This window comes from Mustela erminea, chromosome 17 (assembly GCF_009829155.1).
Source record: "Mustela erminea isolate mMusErm1 chromosome 17, mMusErm1.Pri, whole genome shotgun sequence".
NCBI classification, from domain to species: domain Eukaryota; kingdom Metazoa; phylum Chordata; class Mammalia; order Carnivora; family Mustelidae; genus Mustela; species Mustela erminea.
This window is the reverse complement of record NC_045630.1, coordinates 11,865,495-11,884,855: the sequence shown is the minus strand read 5'-3', so window position 1 is coordinate 11,884,855 and position 19,361 is coordinate 11,865,495. Positions and strand designations below refer to the sequence as shown.

Here is a 19,361-nt window from a genome sequence, read left to right as displayed (position 1 = left end):
CCAGTCCCCTGACTGTGCTGCATATCTACCAGAGCACTGTGAACACCCACGAAATCAGCCTGAGATGTAAGAACATACACGTTTGGATCTCTACAGGGGCAGAGGATCATCGGTCAAGAGGTACAAAAGACGGAGTTGGGATTGCGCAGAAAGATTTTGGAGGATACACAGAAGGGGAAGGGAGCCACCAGAAGCAAGCCATTAGAAAGTAATACCCCAATACGAAAGTGCCATGTCCTTGGGGACCAGCAATAGATTGGAGACTGGTGGTGTGAGAGGGAAAGGGACTGGGTAACAGCACTCAAACAGAACAAAGGGGCTTAAGGGACAATTGCTGGGACGGAGGGCTACAGGCACGGATCTATGCCCATGGTTCCAGGAAGGCTGTAGCGCCCACCCGCCTTCCTGGAACCATGGAACCTCCCTACCCCTCCCACCTGAGAGGACCTGGTGCGAACTTTAGTCAGAGGTCTCTGCAACTGGCGGCCCTGCCGCCACGCCTGAGAGGACCTGGCTGGGAGTGGAGCCCACGGTCCCCAGAATAGCAGCCACTGGAGGCAGGCTCACCTGGGCCAGTATCACTGTGGTTTTGGTGGCATGGGGGGGTCAGAGACAAGCGGGGGCCTAGGGCAACCACTGAGAGGGTCGCTGGGGGCACAAACCGCCTGTAGGAGGCTGCAGTGGTCAATGGAGCTTGCAGAGAGGGAGTCTGTCTTCTGGAGGACTCAGAGAGGAGAAAACTGAAGCCTCTCTCTGAAGCAGAGGTCGGGGTGCAGACAGTTTACTTTGCTCTGACTCCCTCCATAGAAAAGGGGTGAAAAGCCGCCAGAGAACAAAAGCCTCCACAGTACAAAAACCTGATAAACTGGTTTACATGGAGCCAAGCCCCTTGATAAGGGGTATGGCAACTCCACCCAAGCAGGATTAACTGAAAAACAATGCAGGCAGGCCCCGCCCCTGGAAGACAACCCAAAAGAACAAGAAGACAACAACCATAGGGTCCCCATAAAATTGTAAAATGCCAACACTAGGAGAAAACAGTATATTCAGCTTCTGTTATTGCCTCACAGCCTGTACATTTCTTGGATACAACTTTTATCTCTCTCTCTTTTTTTAATTCTTTCTCATGATTCTTGTTTTGTTTTGTTTTTAAACCTACTTCTTGGTTCAACTAGATGTTTAATACAACATACTGCATAGTAACTTTTTACCTTGAACTTTTACATACATATACTTCTTTCCTTTTTTAAAATACATATAGATATAAGCTTCAATGTAGTCCTTTTTCCCCCGACTCAATAATATATATATATATATATATATATATATACCAATTTTAATTTCCCCATATCTCTGTAAAGTTGAGTTCTCAAACAAAGATAAAAAGATATACTCAGGAAGAACTGAAATAACTTTCCTCGCCCACATCAACGGATTATAATCACCTTCCCGTCACCTCCCCCCAGCCATTATTTTTATTTTGGGTTTTCTTTTTCTTTTGTTGGTCTTTTTATCTGTTTGTTTTTGGTGTTATACTTTATAAATCTTACTCTTGTTGGGGGGGGGGGCGCCTGGGTGGCTCAGTGGGTTAAAGCCTCTGCCTTTGGCTCAGGTCTTGATCTCAGGGTCCTGGGATCAAGCACCACATCAGGCTCCCTGCTCAGAGGGAAGCCTGCTTCCCCCTCTCTCTCTACCTGCCTCTCTGCCTACTTGTGATCTCTGTCAAATAAATAAATAAAACCTTAAAAAAAAAAATCTTACTCTTGGGGCTCATTTTGGTTGGGATTTTTTTTTTCTTCTTTTTGGCGGTGACTTCCAAATGCTCAGAAACATCCCAGGGTGCACCTTGCGTGGACAGTGGTTGGTATTTCCGGCTGTACAACCCTTCAACCACAACTCAACAAAATGACAAGTTAGAGGAATTCCCAACAAAGAAAGGATCCAGAGACAAGAGACTCTCCAGCAGATCTAACAGATATGGATTTAAAGCAAGGTGTCAGAAATAGACTTCAAAGTAGCAGTTATGAAGACAAAATTCAGGCTGGAGAAAACTATTAATGGCAACATAGATTTGTTAAGGGCAGAAGAGAGCAGATTTGGCAGAACTTAAAAATGCTATCAATGAGATACAATCTAATCTAGATTCACTAACACTTGGGGTAAATGAGGTAGAAGAACAAGTTAGTGATCTTGAAGACAAACTGACAGAAAGGAAGGATCAGGAGGATGCCTGGAACAAACAGCCTAAAATCCATGAAAACAGAATTAGATAAATAAATGATGCCATGAAACGTTCAATGTCAGAATTATTGGGAACCCTGAGGGCGTGGAGAGAGAGAAAGGACTAGAAGATATATTTGATCATATTATAGCCGAGAGGGGCGCCTGGGTGGCTCAGTGGGTTAAAGCCTCTGCCTTCGGCTCGGGTCATGATCCCAGGGTCCTGGGATCAAGCCCTGCATTGGGCTCTCTGTTCGTCAGGGAGCCTGCTTCCTCCCCTCTCTCTCTGCTTGCCTCTCTGCCTACTTGGGATCTCTGTCAGTCAAATAAATAAATAAAATCTTTTAAAAAACAATTATAGTCGAGAACTTCCCCAATCTGGAGAATGACACAAGCAATCGTGTCTCAGAGGCAGAGAGGACATCCCCCAAGATCAAGGAGGGTAGGTCAATGCCCAGGTATGTAATAGTAAAACTCACAAATCTTAGAATCAAGGAAACCATTTTAAGGGCAGTTAGGGGGAAGAGATTCGTTACATAGAAAGGGAGGAACATCAGAATAACATCAAACCTATCCACAGAGACATGGCATGCCAGAAAGGGCTGGCAAGACATATTTAGGGTATTAAATGAGAAGAACATGCAGCCAAGAATTCTTTATCCAGCAAGGCTGTCATTCAGAATAGATGGAGAAGTAAGAAGCTCCCAGGGCCAGGAGAGACTAAAAGAACACATGACCACCAAGCTGGTCCTGCAAAAAATATTAAGAGGGGTTCTATAAAAGGAGAAAGACCCCAAGAGTGATTCAGAACAGAGATACACAGAGACAAACCATAGAAACAAGAACTTCATAGGCAACATGATGATAATAGAATCTTAACAATAATCACTCTCAACATGAATGGCCTCAATGCTCCCATAAAACAGCACAGGGTTGCAGACTGGATAAAAAGACTACTATCTACAAGAGACATATTTGGAACCAAAGATACATCCAGACTGGAAGTGAAGGGGTAGAGAAGCACCTTTCATGTCAACGGGCCTCAAAAGAAAGCTGGGGTAACAATTCCCATATCAGTAAAATTATATTTTAAGTTAAAGACTGTAGTCAGAGATACAGAAGGACACTAAATCATTCTGAAAGGGTCTATCCACCAAGAAGATCTAACAATTGTAAATATTTATGCCCCCAATATGGGAGCAGCCAACTACATAAGCCAACTGTTAACCAAAATAAAGAGACACATTGATAATAATATAATAACTGTAGGAGACCTTAGCGCTCCACTCTCAGCAAAAGACAGAGCAACTAAGCAGAAGATCAACAAAGAAACAAGAGCTGTGAATGACACACTGGACCAGATGGACCTCATAGATATATTCAGAACATTCCACCCTAAAACAACAGAACACTCATTCTTCTTGAGCACACATGGAACTTTCTCCACAAGAGACCACATACTGGATCACAAATCAGGTCTCAACCGAAACCTAAAGATTGAGATGATTCCCTGCATATTCTCAGACCACAATGCTTTGAAACTGGAACTCAAGCACAAGAAAAAGATTGGAAGAGATTCAAACACTAGGAAGCTAAAGACCCTCCTGCTCAAAAATGTTTGGGTCAGGGGTGCCTGAGTGGCTCAGTCATTAAGTGTCTGCCTTTGGCTCAGGTAATGATCCTGGGGTCCTGGGATGGAGGAGCCCCAGGAGCCCCGCATTGGGCTCCCTGCTCAGTGGGAAGCTTGCTTCTCCCTCTCACACCCCCCTGCTTGTGTTCCCTCTCTCTCTTTCAAATAAATAAATAAAATCTTAAAAAAAAAAAAAAAGAATGTTTGGCTCAATCAGGAAATCAAAGAACTTAATTAAGTCAATTCATGGAAATCAGTGAGAACAAAGACACATCAATCCAATACCTGTGAGATAAGGCAAAGGCGGTGGTGGTGGGGTGGGATACATAGCCATCCAAGCCTCACTCAAAACTACAGAAAAATCCCGAATACACAAACTATCTTTACACCTTAAAGATCTGGAGAATTAACAACATATTAAGCCTAACCTACACACAAGAAGGGAAATAATTAAGATTAGAGCAAAGATCAATGAATTAGATACCACAAATAGAGTAGAACACGTTAATGAAATTAGAAGCTGCTTCTTTGAAAGAATCAATAAGATCAATAAACCACTGGCCACAAGAGAAAGGACCCAAATAATAAAATGATGAATGAAAGGGGAGGAATCACAACTAACAGCAAAGAAATAAATACAATTATCATAAATTATCAACAGCTATATGACAATAAATTAAGCAATATGGAAGAAATGGATGCATTCCTAGAAACCTAGAAACCACCAAGAAGGAAACAGGAAGAAACTGACAACTTGAATAGACCCATAACCAGTAACAAGACTGAAGCAGTGATCAAAAACCTCTGAAAAAAACAAGAGTCCAGGGTCTGAAGGATTTCCTGGGGAATTCTAAGAAACATTCAAAGAAGAAATAATACCTATTCTCCTGAAGCTGTTTCAAAAATAGAAACAGAAGGAAAACTTCCAGACTCTTTTTACAAAGCCAACATTACCCTGATCCCCAAACCAGGCAAAGACCCCATCAAAAAGGAGAATTTCAGACCAGTATCCCTGATGAATATGGATGCCAAGATTTTCAACAAGATCCTAGCTTACAGAATCCAACAATATACTAAAAACATTATCCACTATGAACAGATGGGATTTATCCCTGGGTTGCAAGGGTGGTTCAACATTCACAAATCAATGCAATAGAGCACATAAATAAGAAAAGAGACAAGAACCACATGGGTCCTCTCAATTGATGCAGAAAAAGCACCTGACAAAATACAGCATTCTTTCCTGATTAAAACTCTTCAGAGAATAGGGACAGAGGGAACATTCCTCAACTTCATAAAATCTATCCATGAAAAACCCACAGTGAGTATCATTCTCAATGAGGAAAAGCTGAGAGCCTTCCCAATGAGATCAGGAATAGGACAAGGATGCCCACTCCCACCACTATTGTTCAACACAGTACCAGAAGTCCTAGCAAAAGCAATCAGACAGCAAAAAGAAATAAAAGGTATTCAAATTGGCATCTTCGCAGATGACGTGATACTCTATGTGGAAAATTGGAAAGTCTCCATCCCCAAATTACCAGAACTCATACAGCAATTCAGTAATGTGACAGGATGCAAAATCAATGCACAGATATCAGTTGCTTTCTTATACACAAACAGTGAAACTGTGGAAAGATAAATTAGAGAATCAATTTCAATAGCAAGAAAAACCATCAGATACCTGGGAATAAATCTAACCAAAGAGGTAAAGGATCTATACTCTAGGAACTACAAAATACTCATGAAAGAAATTGAAGAAGACACAAAAAGATGGAAAAGCATTCCATGCTCATGGATCTGAAGAATAAACATTGTTTTTGAACATTTGTTTGTTGAATTAACATACCTATATTGCCCAGAGCAATCTATACTTTCAATGCCATCCCGATCAAAATACCAACAGCATTTTTCAAAATGCTGGAATAAACAATACCAAAATTTGTATGGAACCAGAAAAGACCCCAAAATGCTAAGGAAATGTTGAGAAAGAAAAACAAAGCTAGGGATATTATGTTGCCTGATTTCAAGCTGTATTACAAAGCTGTGATCACCAAGACAGCATGGTATGGTATTGGCACAAAAACAGACACATAGACCAGTGGAAAAGAGTAGAGAGCCCAGATATGGACTCTCAACTCTCTGGTCAACTAATCTTTGACAAAGCAGGAAAAAATATCCAATGGAAAAAAGTCTCTTGAATAAATGGTTCTGGGAAAACTGGACAACTATCTACAGAAGAATGAAAATGGACCATTCTCTTACACAATACACAAAGATAAACTCTAAATGGATGAAAGACCTCAATGTGAGACAGAAATCTATCAGAATCCTAAAGGAGAACATAGGCAGTAAGCTCTTTGACATCGACCACAGCAACTTCTTTCAAGACACACATCTCCAAAGGCAAGGGAAACAAAAGTGAAAATGAGCTTTTGGGACTTCATTCAGATAAAACGCTTCTGCACAGCAAAGGAAACAGTCAACAAAACAAAGAGCCAATCCACAGAATGGGAGAAGATATTCCCAAATGACACTACAGACAAAGGGCTGATATCCAAGATCTATAAATAAACTCCTCAAACTCAACACCCAAAAAACAGATAACCGTGTCAAAACAATGGGCAGAAGAGATGAACAGACACTTCTCCAAATAAGACATACAATTGGCGAACAGATACAGAAAATGTGTTTATCATCATTAGCCATCAGGGAGATTCAAATCAAAACTAAATGGAGATAAGACCCTACACCAGTTAGACTAGCAAAAATCGACAAGGCACGAAACAACAAATGTTAGAGTAGTTACGGAGAAAGGGGAGCCCTCTCACACTGTTGGTGGGAATGCAAATTGGTGCAGCCACTTTGGAAAACAGTATGGAGGTTCCTCAAAAAATAAGAAATAGAGCTATCCTATGACCCAGGAATTGCACTACTGGGTATTTATCCCAAAGATACAGATAAAGTGAAAAGAAGGGCCATCTGTACCCCAATGTTAAAAGCAGCAAAGTCCGCAAGAGCCAAACTGTGAAAAGAGCCAAGATGCCTTTCAACAGATGAATGGATAAAGACGACGTGGTCCATATACACAATGGAATTACTCAGCCATCAGAAAGGATGAATACACAACTGTTGCATCAACATGGATGGGACTGGAAATTATGCTGAGTGAAATAAGTCAAACAGAGAAAATCAATTATGATATGGTTTCACTTATTTGTGGAACATAAGGAATAGCATGGAGGACATTAGGAGAAGGAAGAGAAACATGAAGGGGGAGAAATAAAGTGGGAGATGAACCATAAGAGACGACTATGGACTCTGGGAAACAAAGATAGGGTTTTAGAAGGGAGAGGGATAGAGGAATGGGTGAGCCTGGTGATGGGTATTAAGGAGGGCACAGATTGCATGGAGCACTGTGCATTATATGCAAACGATGAATCATGGAACAGTACATCAAAAACTGATAATGTACTATATGGTGACTAATATAACATAATCAATCAATCAATAAAGGGGAAGAAGGAGCATATTATCATGGAAAATCACCAACTGGAAGGTAGAGAGAAACAAAAGTTAAAAGAAACAATGGAGGGGCACCTGGGTGGCTCAGTCGATTTAAGTGTCTGCCTTTGGCTCAGGTCATGATCCCAGGGTTCTGGGATCAAGTGCCACATTGGGCTCCCCGCTCAGTGTGAAGTCTGCTTCTCCCTCTCCCTCCCTGCTTGTGCTTTCTCTTGCCATCTCTATCTCTTTCTTTCTCTCAAATAAATAAATAAAATCTTCAAAAAAAAAAAATAAATAAAAGAAACAATAGAGAGACAAAATAACCAGGAGGCAAGACATAAAAACAGCAGTAGTAAGTGCTTAAATATCAATAATCACTCTAAACATAAATGGATTGATGTCACTAATAAAAAGGGCACAGAATGGCTGGATGGATTAAAAACAAAACAAAGACAAGAACAAGGCACATCTGAGTGGTTGAGATGGTTAAGCACTGGACTCTTGATTTTGGTTCAGGTCATGATCTCAGGGTCATGAGATGGAGCCACAAACTAGGCATGGAGTCTACTCTAGATTTTCTCCTTCTACCCTTCCTCACCCCTTGCTTGTGCAAATGCACACTCTTTCTCTCTAAAAATAAAAAACAAAAAAACAAGACCCAAGTATATGCTGCTTAAAGGAGACTCATGAGCTTGGAAGATACACACAGGCTCAAAGTGAAAGGATGGAAGATAATATTTCAAGTATCCAAGCAAGTGAAAACCAAAACAAAGTGGAGATAGCCATACTTACATCAGACAAAATAGGCTTCAGGCCAGAAATGGAAATGAGATAAAGATCATTACATAATGATAAAGGGGTCAATACATTAAGAAGATATAATAATTGTAAATATGTACAGTCCTGACACGCAAGCACTGGAATATATTCAGCAAATACTAACAGATCTTAAAGAAGAAGCAGACAGTACAATAATGGTGGTGGCTTCACTACCGCACTATCAGCAACAGATGAACCATCCAGACAGAAAATTTACAAAGCAATGTTGCAATCGAACCCAACTTTGGAACAAATGGACTTTGAACAGACATTACAGAACATTCCATCTACCAGAAGCAAAATACACACGCTTCACAAGCACACACAGGACATTCCCCAGGACAGATCCTATGATAGGATACAAAACAAATATTAGAAAATTTAAGAAGAAATTCTACTATCTTTTCTGACCAGGGTGGTATGAAATTAGAAATCAAGAGGAAAGTGAGAAGATCTAAAAATATGTGGAAATTAAATAATTTTAAACAACCACTGGGTCAAAGAAGAAATAAAAAGAAATAAAAAATTTTTTCAAACAAATGAAAATGAAAATGCAACACATAAAATTTGTGGAATGGATGGATTAAGCAGCTCTGAGAGAAAGTTTATACCAGCAAATGAACATATTAAGAAATTAGAAAGATTTCAAATAACCTAACTTATATTTCAAAGACCTTTAGAAAAGAACACATTAACCCCAAAGTTAGCAAATGACAAGAAAAAATAAGGTTCAGAGCAAAAACAAATGAAACAGAGACCAGGAAAACAGAAAAGATCAAAGAAACTAAGAATTGGTTCTTTGAAAAGATAAACCACACCAACAAAGCTTTAATTACACTAATAAAAAAAGGAGAGGGTGCCTAGGTGGCTCAGTCATTTAAGCGTCTGCCTTCGGCTCGGGTCATGGTCCCAGGGTCCTGGGATCGAGTCCCGAATCAGGCCCCATGCTCAGTAGGGAGCCTGCTTCTCCCTCTGCTTCTGCTGCTCCCCCTGCTTGTGCACACTGTATCTCTCTCTCTCTCTTTGTCAAATAAATAAAATCTTAAAGAAAATTTAAAAAGAGACTAGAATAAAATTTAAAATGAGACATTACAACTGATACAACCAAAATATGTAAGATCATAATGGACAACTATGAACAATTATAGGCCAGGAAATTACATAACCTAGAAGAGATGGATACACTTCTAGAAATACACAACCCACCAAGACTGAATCAGGAAGAAACAAAGTCTGAACAGACCAATAACGAGTAATGAGATTGAATCAGCAATCAAAAACCTCCCAATACAGAAATCCTTAGGAAATGACAGCTTCACTGGTGAATTCAACCAAACATTTTAAGAAAAATTAACAATCCTCCTCAACCTATTTAAAATAATGAGGACAAAACACTTCCAAACTCATTCAATAAGGCCAGTATTACCTTTATACCAAAACAAGAAAAGACAACCACAAGAAAACTGTAGACCAATATCCCTGGTGAGTATAGATGCAAGCATTCTCATTAAAATATTAGCATGCTGAATTCAAGAACACATTCACAGGATTATATACCAGGAAAAACAGGATTTATCCCTGGGATTCAAGGATGGTCCAACATATGCAAATCAATAAATGTAATATATCACCCCAATAAGATGAAAGCCAAAAATCACATGATCATCTCAATAGACACAATAAAAGCATCTGAAAAAATGCAACATCCTTTCATAATAAAAACCCTTTGCAGGCTGGATATAAAAGGAACATAGCTCAACAAAATAAAGGCCACTTGCAACAAACTGAAAGCTAACCTCACATTTAATAGAGAAAAACTGAAAGCTTTTCCTCTAAAATCAGGAACAAAAGAAGGATGCCCACTCTCTCCACTCTTATTTAATATAGTATTGGAAGTCCTAGCTAGAGAAGTCAGGCAAGGCAAAGAAATAAAAGTCTGTCAAATGAGAAAGGAGTAAATAATATTAGTCCTATTTGTTGATTTTATATACAGGAAATCCCAAAGAGCAAACCAAGATAACTCTTGGAACTGACCACAAATTCAGTAAAGCTGCAGGATTCAAAATCAATACATATCACTCTACTGTTTTCCTTTACAGTCATGATGAAACATCTGAAAAAGAAAGAAAACTATCCCGTTCACAGTAGCATCAAAAAACAACAAAATACTCAGCAAAAATTTAGCCAGGTAAGGGAAAGATCTGTACAATACAAACTGTAAGATTTTGCTGAAAGAAATTTAAGATGAAACAAATGGAAAACTATTGCATATTGACAGATCAGAAGAATTAATATCATTAAAACATTTATAATACCCAAAGCCATGTTACAGACTTAATATTCATCAAAACTCCCAAGGGATTCTTCACAGAAATAGAAGAAACAACCTTAAAATTTGTTGTGGCATCACAAAAGACCCTGAGAGACAGAGCACCCCCGACAAAAAGAACAAAGCTAGCGGCATCACACTTCCTAATAACTATATTACAAAGCTACAGTAATAAAACAACATGTTACTGGTACAAAAACAGACACACAGAGCAGCAGAACAAAACAGAGAGCCCAGGGTGAAATGCTGGCATAGATGGTCAACTAATATTCAACAATGGAGCCAAAAACACCCAATGGAGAAAAGATAATCTCTCCAACAAATGGTGCTGGGAAAACCGGAGAAACACATGCAGAACAATGAAAATGGGCTCTTCTCAGGCCACTTGCAAAAATCAATTCAAAAGAGATCAAAGACTTAAACATAAGACCTGAGAGCAAGACTTTGAGAACACATAAGTTAGAAGCTCCCAGACATTGGTCTTGGCAATGATATTTTGGATATGATGCCAAAAGCACAAACACCAAAAGCTAAAATCAACAAATGGGACTACATGAAACTCAAAGCTCCCTTCTGTAAGGCAAAAGAAACAACTAGCAAAATGAAAAGGCAACCTACAGAATGGGAGAAAACTTTTCTAAGTGATATATCGGATAAGGAGCTAATAATATTCAAAATATATGAGGAACTTGTACAACTTAATGACAAAAAAAAAATCCAATTTAAAAACGGCCAGAAGCAAGATGGGATTGGGAGGGAGACAAACCATAAGTGACTCTTAATCTCACAAAACAAACTGAGGGTTGCTGGGGGGGAGGGGGTTTGGGAGAAGGGGGTGGGATTATGGACATTGGGGAGGGTATGTGCTTTGGTGAGTGCTGTGAAGTGTGTAAACCTGGTGATTCACAGACCTGTACCCCTGGGGATAAAAATATATGTTTATAAAAAATAAAAAATTAAAAAAAAATAAAAAATAAAGACAATATCTTTAAAATAAAAGGAAAAAAAAAAATAAAAACGGCCAGAAGAACTAAGTTGATGCTTTTTCAAAGAGTACTTCAAAATGGACAAGAGGCACATGAAAATATGCTTACCATCACTCATCATCAGGGAAATGCAAATCAAAACCACAATGTCATGACTGACGCTCACACTGTCAGAAGGGCTATCAAGAAGACAAGAGACAGTAGGTGCTGACGGAGATGGATTGAAAAGGGAACACAGTTGGGGGAAATGTAAACTGGTCCAAGCACAAGTGAAAACATTACTTTATTTTAATTTTTTCCTGAAAAAAATTAAAAATCCACCTGGCAGACCATCCAGCAATTCCACGCCTGGTTATAGACTCAAAGGAAATGCAAGTGGGATTTCGAAGAGATCGCGCACTCTCATGTTAACTTATTCACAATAACCAAGATATGGTAACAACCTAAAGTCTCATCAATGGATGAATGGTTAAAAAAGATGGGGTATAAGTACACAATGGAATGTTATTCAGCCCCGAGCAAGGAAAGTCTCCTGCCATTTGTGACAATATGGATGGTGGATGCTCAGTCAGTCAGAGAAAGGTAAGAACTGCAGCACATCACTTACACGTGAGATCTAAAAAAGTCAAACCTATTACATCTGTATCTTTGGGGTAAATACCCAGTAGTGCAACTGCAGGGTCATACGGTAGCTCTATTTTTAATTTCTTAAGGAATCTCCACACTGCTTTCCAAGGTGGCTGCACCACTTGCATTCCCACCAACAGCGTAGAGGAACATTCCCCTTTCTCCACATCCTCTCCAGGAGACTATGCTGAGTGCAAGAAGTCAAGCAGAGAAAGTCAATTATCATGTGGTTTCACTTACTTGTGGAGCAGAAGGAGTAACATGGAGGACATTAGGAGAAGGAAAGGAAAAGTGAATTGGGGGAAGTCAGAGGGGCAGACAAACCATGAGAGACTGTGGACTCTTGAGAAACAAACTAAGGGTTTTGGGGGGTGGGGGTGGATGGCTGAGCCTGGTGGTGGGTACGAAGGAGGGCATGTACTGCATGGAGCACTGGGTATGGTGCATAAACAACGAATCCTGGAATACAGAAAAAATAAAATTTAATTTAAAAAAATAAATTAAAAAGTCAAACTTGTGAAAAACAGAGAGTAACACTGTGGTTACCAGGGGATGGGGCAGGAGTGGGCACATGAGACTGATGTGGTTTAAGGGTACCAACTCGCAACAAGTAGTAAATAAGTCACAGAGACCTAATGCACAGTGTCATAAACACAGATTACCATGCTGTACTGTAATTATGTACGCGCCAGAAGTACCAAACATCACTACAATTTTACTACAATATATAAATGTACCGAATTAACAAGGTGTACATAGTAAATTTATACAATGATATACGGTAAATATATTGCATTAAAAAGTCAAAACTAACAACTTTCAACACAAAGAAGTAGTAATCCACATGCAGAGATCTTAGCAACTTATTGAAAATAGAATCAGTCTGTTTTATTGGTGTCTGCAGTTTTTTTCTCCACAGAGCCTATAAAAGCATAACAGCAAAATTTTGTTGTTGTAAAACTTACTTCTTTCACTCTTAAGAGTTACAAGTTTTTTGATTATTTATTCATACATTCCTTCATTCACAAAAGGAGTAAGTAAAACAAATCGTACGTTTTGTCCTTTGCTCTGGAGAAAATAAAGGAGGAAAGAGGGAGAGTAAGTGCTGGAGATAAAGCAAGATTACTTTTTTTTTTTTTAAGATTTTATTTATTTATTTGTCAGGGATAGAGGGAGAGAGAGTGAGCGAGCACAGGCAGAGAGAGAGGCAGGCAGAGGCAGAGGGAGAAGCAGGCTCCCTGCCGAGCAAGGAGCCCGATGTGGGACTTGATCCCAGGACGCTGGGATCACGACCTGAGCCACCCAGGCGTCCCCAAGATTACGTTTTAAACAGAGCGGTCAGGAAGGCCTCATTTCAAGGTAACACTCAAATAAAGACCTGAAAGAGGTAGGGGAAGGAGTCATGGGACACCAAAGGAAGAAAATTTAAGGCAGGGCAACAGCTGATGCGAAGACCCTGAGGTGGGGACATGCCTGATTTGTGGAAAGAACAGCCCAAGGAGGCTAGAAACAGAAGGAACGGTGGGGGAGGTGGTGGCGAGGTAAGGCAGGGAGAGCAGCTAGAAAACGGTTACAAGAAGGTGGGTGATGGTGGCGGTGAGGGTGACGGCCCCAGTGGGGACTGGACTCTGGATCTTCTCTGGCGCCAGAGCTGCCCGGGTTTGTGACAGGTGAGATGGGAGGTGTGACAGAAGGAAAGGGCTTAAAGACGCCTGGAAGGTTGTAGTGCTGAACACCTAAGAGCCTGACTGCTGTGCGGGACCCCGACATGCACAGGCCAAAAAGTCCAGGAGAACCCAGGAAGCGAGACAGAATAACTGGTTTATGAGGAAAAAGAAAACCAGGAGATTCAAGTGTCCCAGAAGACAAAAAAAGAAAGAGCTGTTGCGAGGGGTGGGGTGGGGGGGTGAGGGATCCTCAACTGGGTCAGATGCTGACAGGTGAGAAGCCGCAGCCTGGGAAGCAGGACGGCTGGGCAGCACTCACTGACTGAGATGGGACTCAAGATCCATCCTCCTGAATCTCAAGTGGGATCAGTCGGCACCTGCCTGTCCTAAGACTGTTACCTTCACTCACACGGTCTCAGACAGAATGCAGGTCAACAGGGCTGCGGTTCTGGCAAGGGAGTGTGACAGACAGACGTCAGAGCAACGAATGTTAGTATCCGAGTAAGGGCCTGATTACAACTGACTATGGAAGGATGGAGGGCACAGGGTGAGGGGGACAGAGCTCCAGGTACCAGTGGGACAGAAGGAATGCAGGAGTCACCCAAGGGAGTGAACTAGCTACGGACAGGAGATAATGCAGAGTCTGCTTGAAGTTGAGATTAGGGGCACCTGGGTGGCTCAGTCGGTTAAGCCTCTGCCTTCGACTCAGGTCATGATCCCAGGATCTGGGATCGAACCCCACATTGGGCGCCCTGCTTAGTGGGGAGCCTGCTTCTCCTTCTGCCTGCTGCTACCCCTGCTTGTGTGCACGCTCTCTCTCTGACAAATAAATAAAATCTTAAAAAGCAAAGAAGACTTAAGAAAAAAGAAATTGAGATTAATAAAGAATTCTGGATACTGTAGTCTCAAGACAGGAGCGGATTAGGTAGAGCAGAGGACAAGATCCTTGGACGTATAAGAATCAAGAGACAAGAGAAGTCAGAACAGTAAGAAGTTTGCCCAGTGCATTTTACAATCACCGAGTATCACGCCAGGAGTGATGCAACAGAAGATATTTGCCAGGAAGTCACAATCTCAAGGCTGAGGAAATAGGACAGTGATCCCCAAGGCTACACTGGGATGGGAAGGGCTCCTTTCCCGGGAGCAGCCCCATCTCCTCCCCAGACGAGTTCATGTGCGCACATATGTACCTGTGGGGAAATGAACGCTACGCCAGGTCATACTGTTAAGGTCATGAGTCTACATAAACAGTATTATTCTGTTTTCCGCATGAGTCTTCAACTGTATTTTTTTTTTTAAGATTTTATTTATTTATTTGACACAGAGAGAGAGAGATCACAAGTTGGCAGAGAGGCAGGCAGAGAGAGAGGGGAAAGCAGGCTCCCTGCTGAGCAGAGAGCCCTACATGGGGCTCAATCCCAGGACCCTGGGATCAAGACCTGAGCTGAAGGCAGAGGCTTAACCCACTGAGCCACCCAGGTGCCCCTTCAACTGGATTTTTTCCAGAAATTTCTTTTCAAGATAAAACAGCCCCTCATAATCAACAGTTCTTCAAACTGAGTCCAACTCCAAAAGAAAAGGTATCATCATTAACATTTGTTTACCTTGAAGTTTTCTACTCAGCTCAAGTTTTTCCTGTTCAAGGCGTTTGATCCTCCTCTCGTACGCCTCGGTCGCCAGATTGTTGTCTAGAGTCCTCTGGACACTGACGTCAAGGTCCAGGGACGCGGGACCGGCTGTGACCCGTAAACAGCTCCGATCAGAAAGAACGCTGAAGAAACATAAAAACATGAGTTCACAGAGAAAAGAACGTCTCAAGAAACAGAGCCTTCTGCAGCTATCTACTTAAAACACGGATTGCGGTATCTAGCTACAGTCAACTGTGTAGGGTGACAGGAAAACACATTGTGTGCAAATCTCAACACAGACCACTTTTTAGAAGTATTTTATAAAATTAATAAATAGTCCAAATTATCTTAAATTTCAATAACCACACATTATAAAATGATGTTTACTGAACACAAGGTGACCACGTAAGTGAAACAGGAGTCAAAAGCACACACCATGGTCCTCTTCATCAGAATTTGGATTCAAAAGTGAAATGCTTCCTTTAATTCAATATAATTTAATGAAAAATACTTGAAGTGTTGAACATTTAGTAGGGAGCAAAATCGCCACTTGCTTCTGTTCTCATGATGGAGACAGGAACATATGAGATAAGTAAAATATTTAGGGCATTAAGCAGTGCTGAATACTAAGGACAAAATAAGGAAAGGGTGGGGGTAGTATTGAGGGGGAAAAAGTAGAAATCTAGATAAAGTGGCCAGGAACTCCCAATAAAGTCCAGAGGGAGTAACGGGGTAGTGGCGGGGGGGCGGGGGGGGGGGGGATATTGGGGGGAGGGGAACATTCTAAGCCGATGGAACACAAGCGCAAGAGCCTGAAGCAGGAATAGGTCTGGCATGGTCCCAGGCCAGAAAAGAGCCCTGTGTGACTGGAGCAGAGTCGGCAAGGTTAAGAGTCGTAGGAAAGAGAAAGTGAGCCAGTCATGCAGGGTCTTGTAAGAGTGCTGGTTTTGATTAAGATATGAGCTGCTGGAGTTGGGAGACTGGGGCGATGGGTCCTAAACAGTAAGAGGTTTGCTGAGTGCATTTTACAGTCACCAAGTATCACGCCAGGAGTGATGCTGCAGAAGACAGTTTGCCAGGAAGTCACAATTTCAAGGCTGAGGAATATAAGGGAATGACACGTTCCCTTATAGATTTATCTTCTAGCAGGACCAGTCAGACAGGTTCAGAGAAATCTAGGAGACGAGATTATAAACATTTGAGGTAGGTGGTTGGGTGGGTTTTAAGTAGGAAAGAGCAGAAGGGTCTCACATTCAGGCATCGCCAGCAAATATCTGGGAGTGCACCACATTATCAGTGGAAAGGGTCCCAAGACGAAGCTGTGGGGCCCAGAGAGATGAGGTCAGAAGGCCTCAGCTGTAGAGACAGAGAAGGACTGGCCAGAAAGGTGAGGAGTCAGGAAAGCAGCCTGGAAGGTAAGAGACGGCAGTGCTATGATGGGAAGGAGCTATGAAGCCCAGCCTGAGAGGAGACACACAGGCCAGGACTGACTGGGAGCCCCTACCGGGCGTCTGCACAGGCGAGTGCTTGGGTACAGAGACGGGCAGGCAGGACCATGCAGAGGAGCATGTGAACACTGCCTGCCTCCACCTCTCCGTGCAAGGTTAAGTGAGCTCATCAAGGGAGAGCAGAAGAGCGGGCACAGGCACAAGAAGGGTCCTAGAGGTTGGTAATCATGACCACGGAAGGTGAGACCTGCTTTTCTCTGGACACTGAACTGCATGGGTCTGAGCAGAAACCTGAACTGTACTAATGATGTCAACTCAGCAGAACCATGCAGGAGACCAGGAGGCAGTCAAGGACCTGAGGGAGGGCACACAAGGACTGAGGACAATCATACTCTGCTTACACCAGGGAAGGCGGACGGGGAAGTGGTCCATGAAAATAGGGCTAAGGTGGCTGGTGCTGGCACTTGGCCCCTGGAGTGTATTTGCTAACACAGAAGACACTTCGATTCCTGCCCCAGTGCCAACAGGAACACTGTGAGCTCCATTTCTCCTCCAAAATGACCCAAGATTCTCCTATGTTCTACTCATTACAGAACATCTAACTTGGTCAAGCAGTAGCTTCGGCCTCTATTTAAAAATTGTTTTGACTTACAAGGCTTCCTTATATATTTCTTAAATTTATCTTAATTTGTTTTAAGTTGTCCAAATTATGTTAACTTTTCCAACTTACCAGCTACTAGTATATGTGAAACCAACAAATGGCAGGTGGTGGCCAGAAAATGCAGTATGTGTGGGTGGGGGCATCGTTTCCTGAAGGAGGAAAACACATCTGGTAAGAAATAAATAAACGTGATCTGTAGGTTGGCCTATAATATTAACGATCAATAGGAAATACACGGCTGTTCAATTTAGAAACACATATTAAGTCTGGTGCAGATGTGCAGTGATCTAGAACCCAAACAAGAGCACTGCCACTGTAATATTCTAATAAAATTAAACTCCAGATGGAAAGTCTGACATTGAAAGCCCAGTGATTATTCATGTATGCATACGTGCATATTTGCCTCATCGCTAAAAATTATTTGTAACCCAAAATCAATATTCACAGTGCTTCTGCAATCACTAACAGACACATGCAGAACAAAAACATTTTTTTGAGCTGCCTGATGCCTAAGTTTCCAGCTGGGACTGAACAAGGAGACACTCTGCCTTCTTGTTTGAGCTCTGATACGACAAAAAATATTCCTTCCAAGGTCTGCATGTGCCACGTCTTTCAGATTTTTCTGCTTTTTATGGGTGACTGTGTTGTTTAAAATGTCCTCCACGCATAGCACAGAACGGCCATCTAGATGGTTTCTAAGCAAGACAGCTGTGATGTGCCTGACAAATACGTATGTGTGTTAGAAAAGCTTTGCTCAGGCTCAAGTTACACTGCTGTTGGCTGTGAACTTGCTGTGAATTAATCAACAATATATGTATTCAATAAGGTTTCTTTAAAGAAAAACATACATAAAACAAGGTTATGTACTACTGGTTGAATGAAATGACCAGAGGCTCAAAAGAACCTACCCCTGTATTTCCCCCTAGGAACAATGGTTCAATATTCACAACTACAGCACACACAGGAACTTTATGGAACATGTAACTACCATAATCAGAATCGACTGTACTATGTATTTAATTTGGAAAGATGCAAATTTCTGTTTACAGTAAATGTAATTCTTATATAATAAAAAACTGATGAGGAAAGTCCATTTAATTTTTTTTTTTTTTTTTTGGAGGTCGGGAGAAAGAAGCAGAAAAAATATTTACCTCTTTGCATATGCCATTTACTGAACAGTGAACAGTGATAGAAAATCAATATACAAATTTTTAGTGCAGAATTAAAACCATAAGAAATAAAATAATGGAAGAAAAAAATAAAGCTCAAATTAAGAAGGCTAAAAGGGCAACATCTATAAAATTTTATGTTCTTATTGTCCTAAATTATAACAGTGTAACCTAAAGCTGTAGAGCAGAGGTTGATGACCTATGTCAGCCCACAAGCTAAAAGTGGTCCAGCGTTTGGCGACTCTGCTAGTCTGCCACTAGCCCCAAGGAGCTTACAACCTCAGGATAGCAAGGCTATAGAATTTTCCCCACTTCCCTTCCTACCAATTTACTACTTTTAGTGGCAATACCACTGGGTATGGGAGCTCTCCAAATCAAGTCAGCCTCCTGCCAGCAGCTCGATGGCCCCAACTAGGCTGAAGGAATGGGGTGGGACAGTTTTTGACCAAAGTTCAGTTTCTCATGAATAAATGCTTCTCAATTTCTTTCCCTTGGGTTGAGTTGTCAAGCCCCAAAATGGTTGTTTTTGACAATTTGTCCAGTATCATGGAGCTTTTTAAGGAGAGATTTGCCAAACTCTCACTCTGCCATCACGAAATCCACTTTTCTAAGCATCTGATTTCTCCTTTTCCTAGGAAACCTCATGGCATAACTGATCTAATTGGTAAAT

The 19,361-nt window shown here is 41.4% G+C and overlaps 1 protein-coding gene across 15 annotated transcripts in view; it reads right to left on the bottom strand.

The window, feature by feature from the left end:
- The window catches only part of CDC42BPA (CDC42 binding protein kinase alpha), a 329,438-nt gene that overhangs the window by 146,757 nt on the left and 163,320 nt on the right, over nt 1-19,361 (bottom strand). For all 15 annotated transcript variants that reach the window (XM_032317331.1, XM_032317316.1, XM_032317323.1 and 12 more), the window contains exons 9-10: nt 17,592-17,671; nt 15,390-15,556 (exon numbers count right to left, since the gene is read on the bottom strand). In XM_032317331.1, the coding sequence (XP_032173222.1) occupies nt 15,390-15,556; nt 17,592-17,671 (247 nt within the window). The remainder of the gene's footprint in view (nt 1-15,389; nt 15,557-17,591; nt 17,672-19,361) is intronic.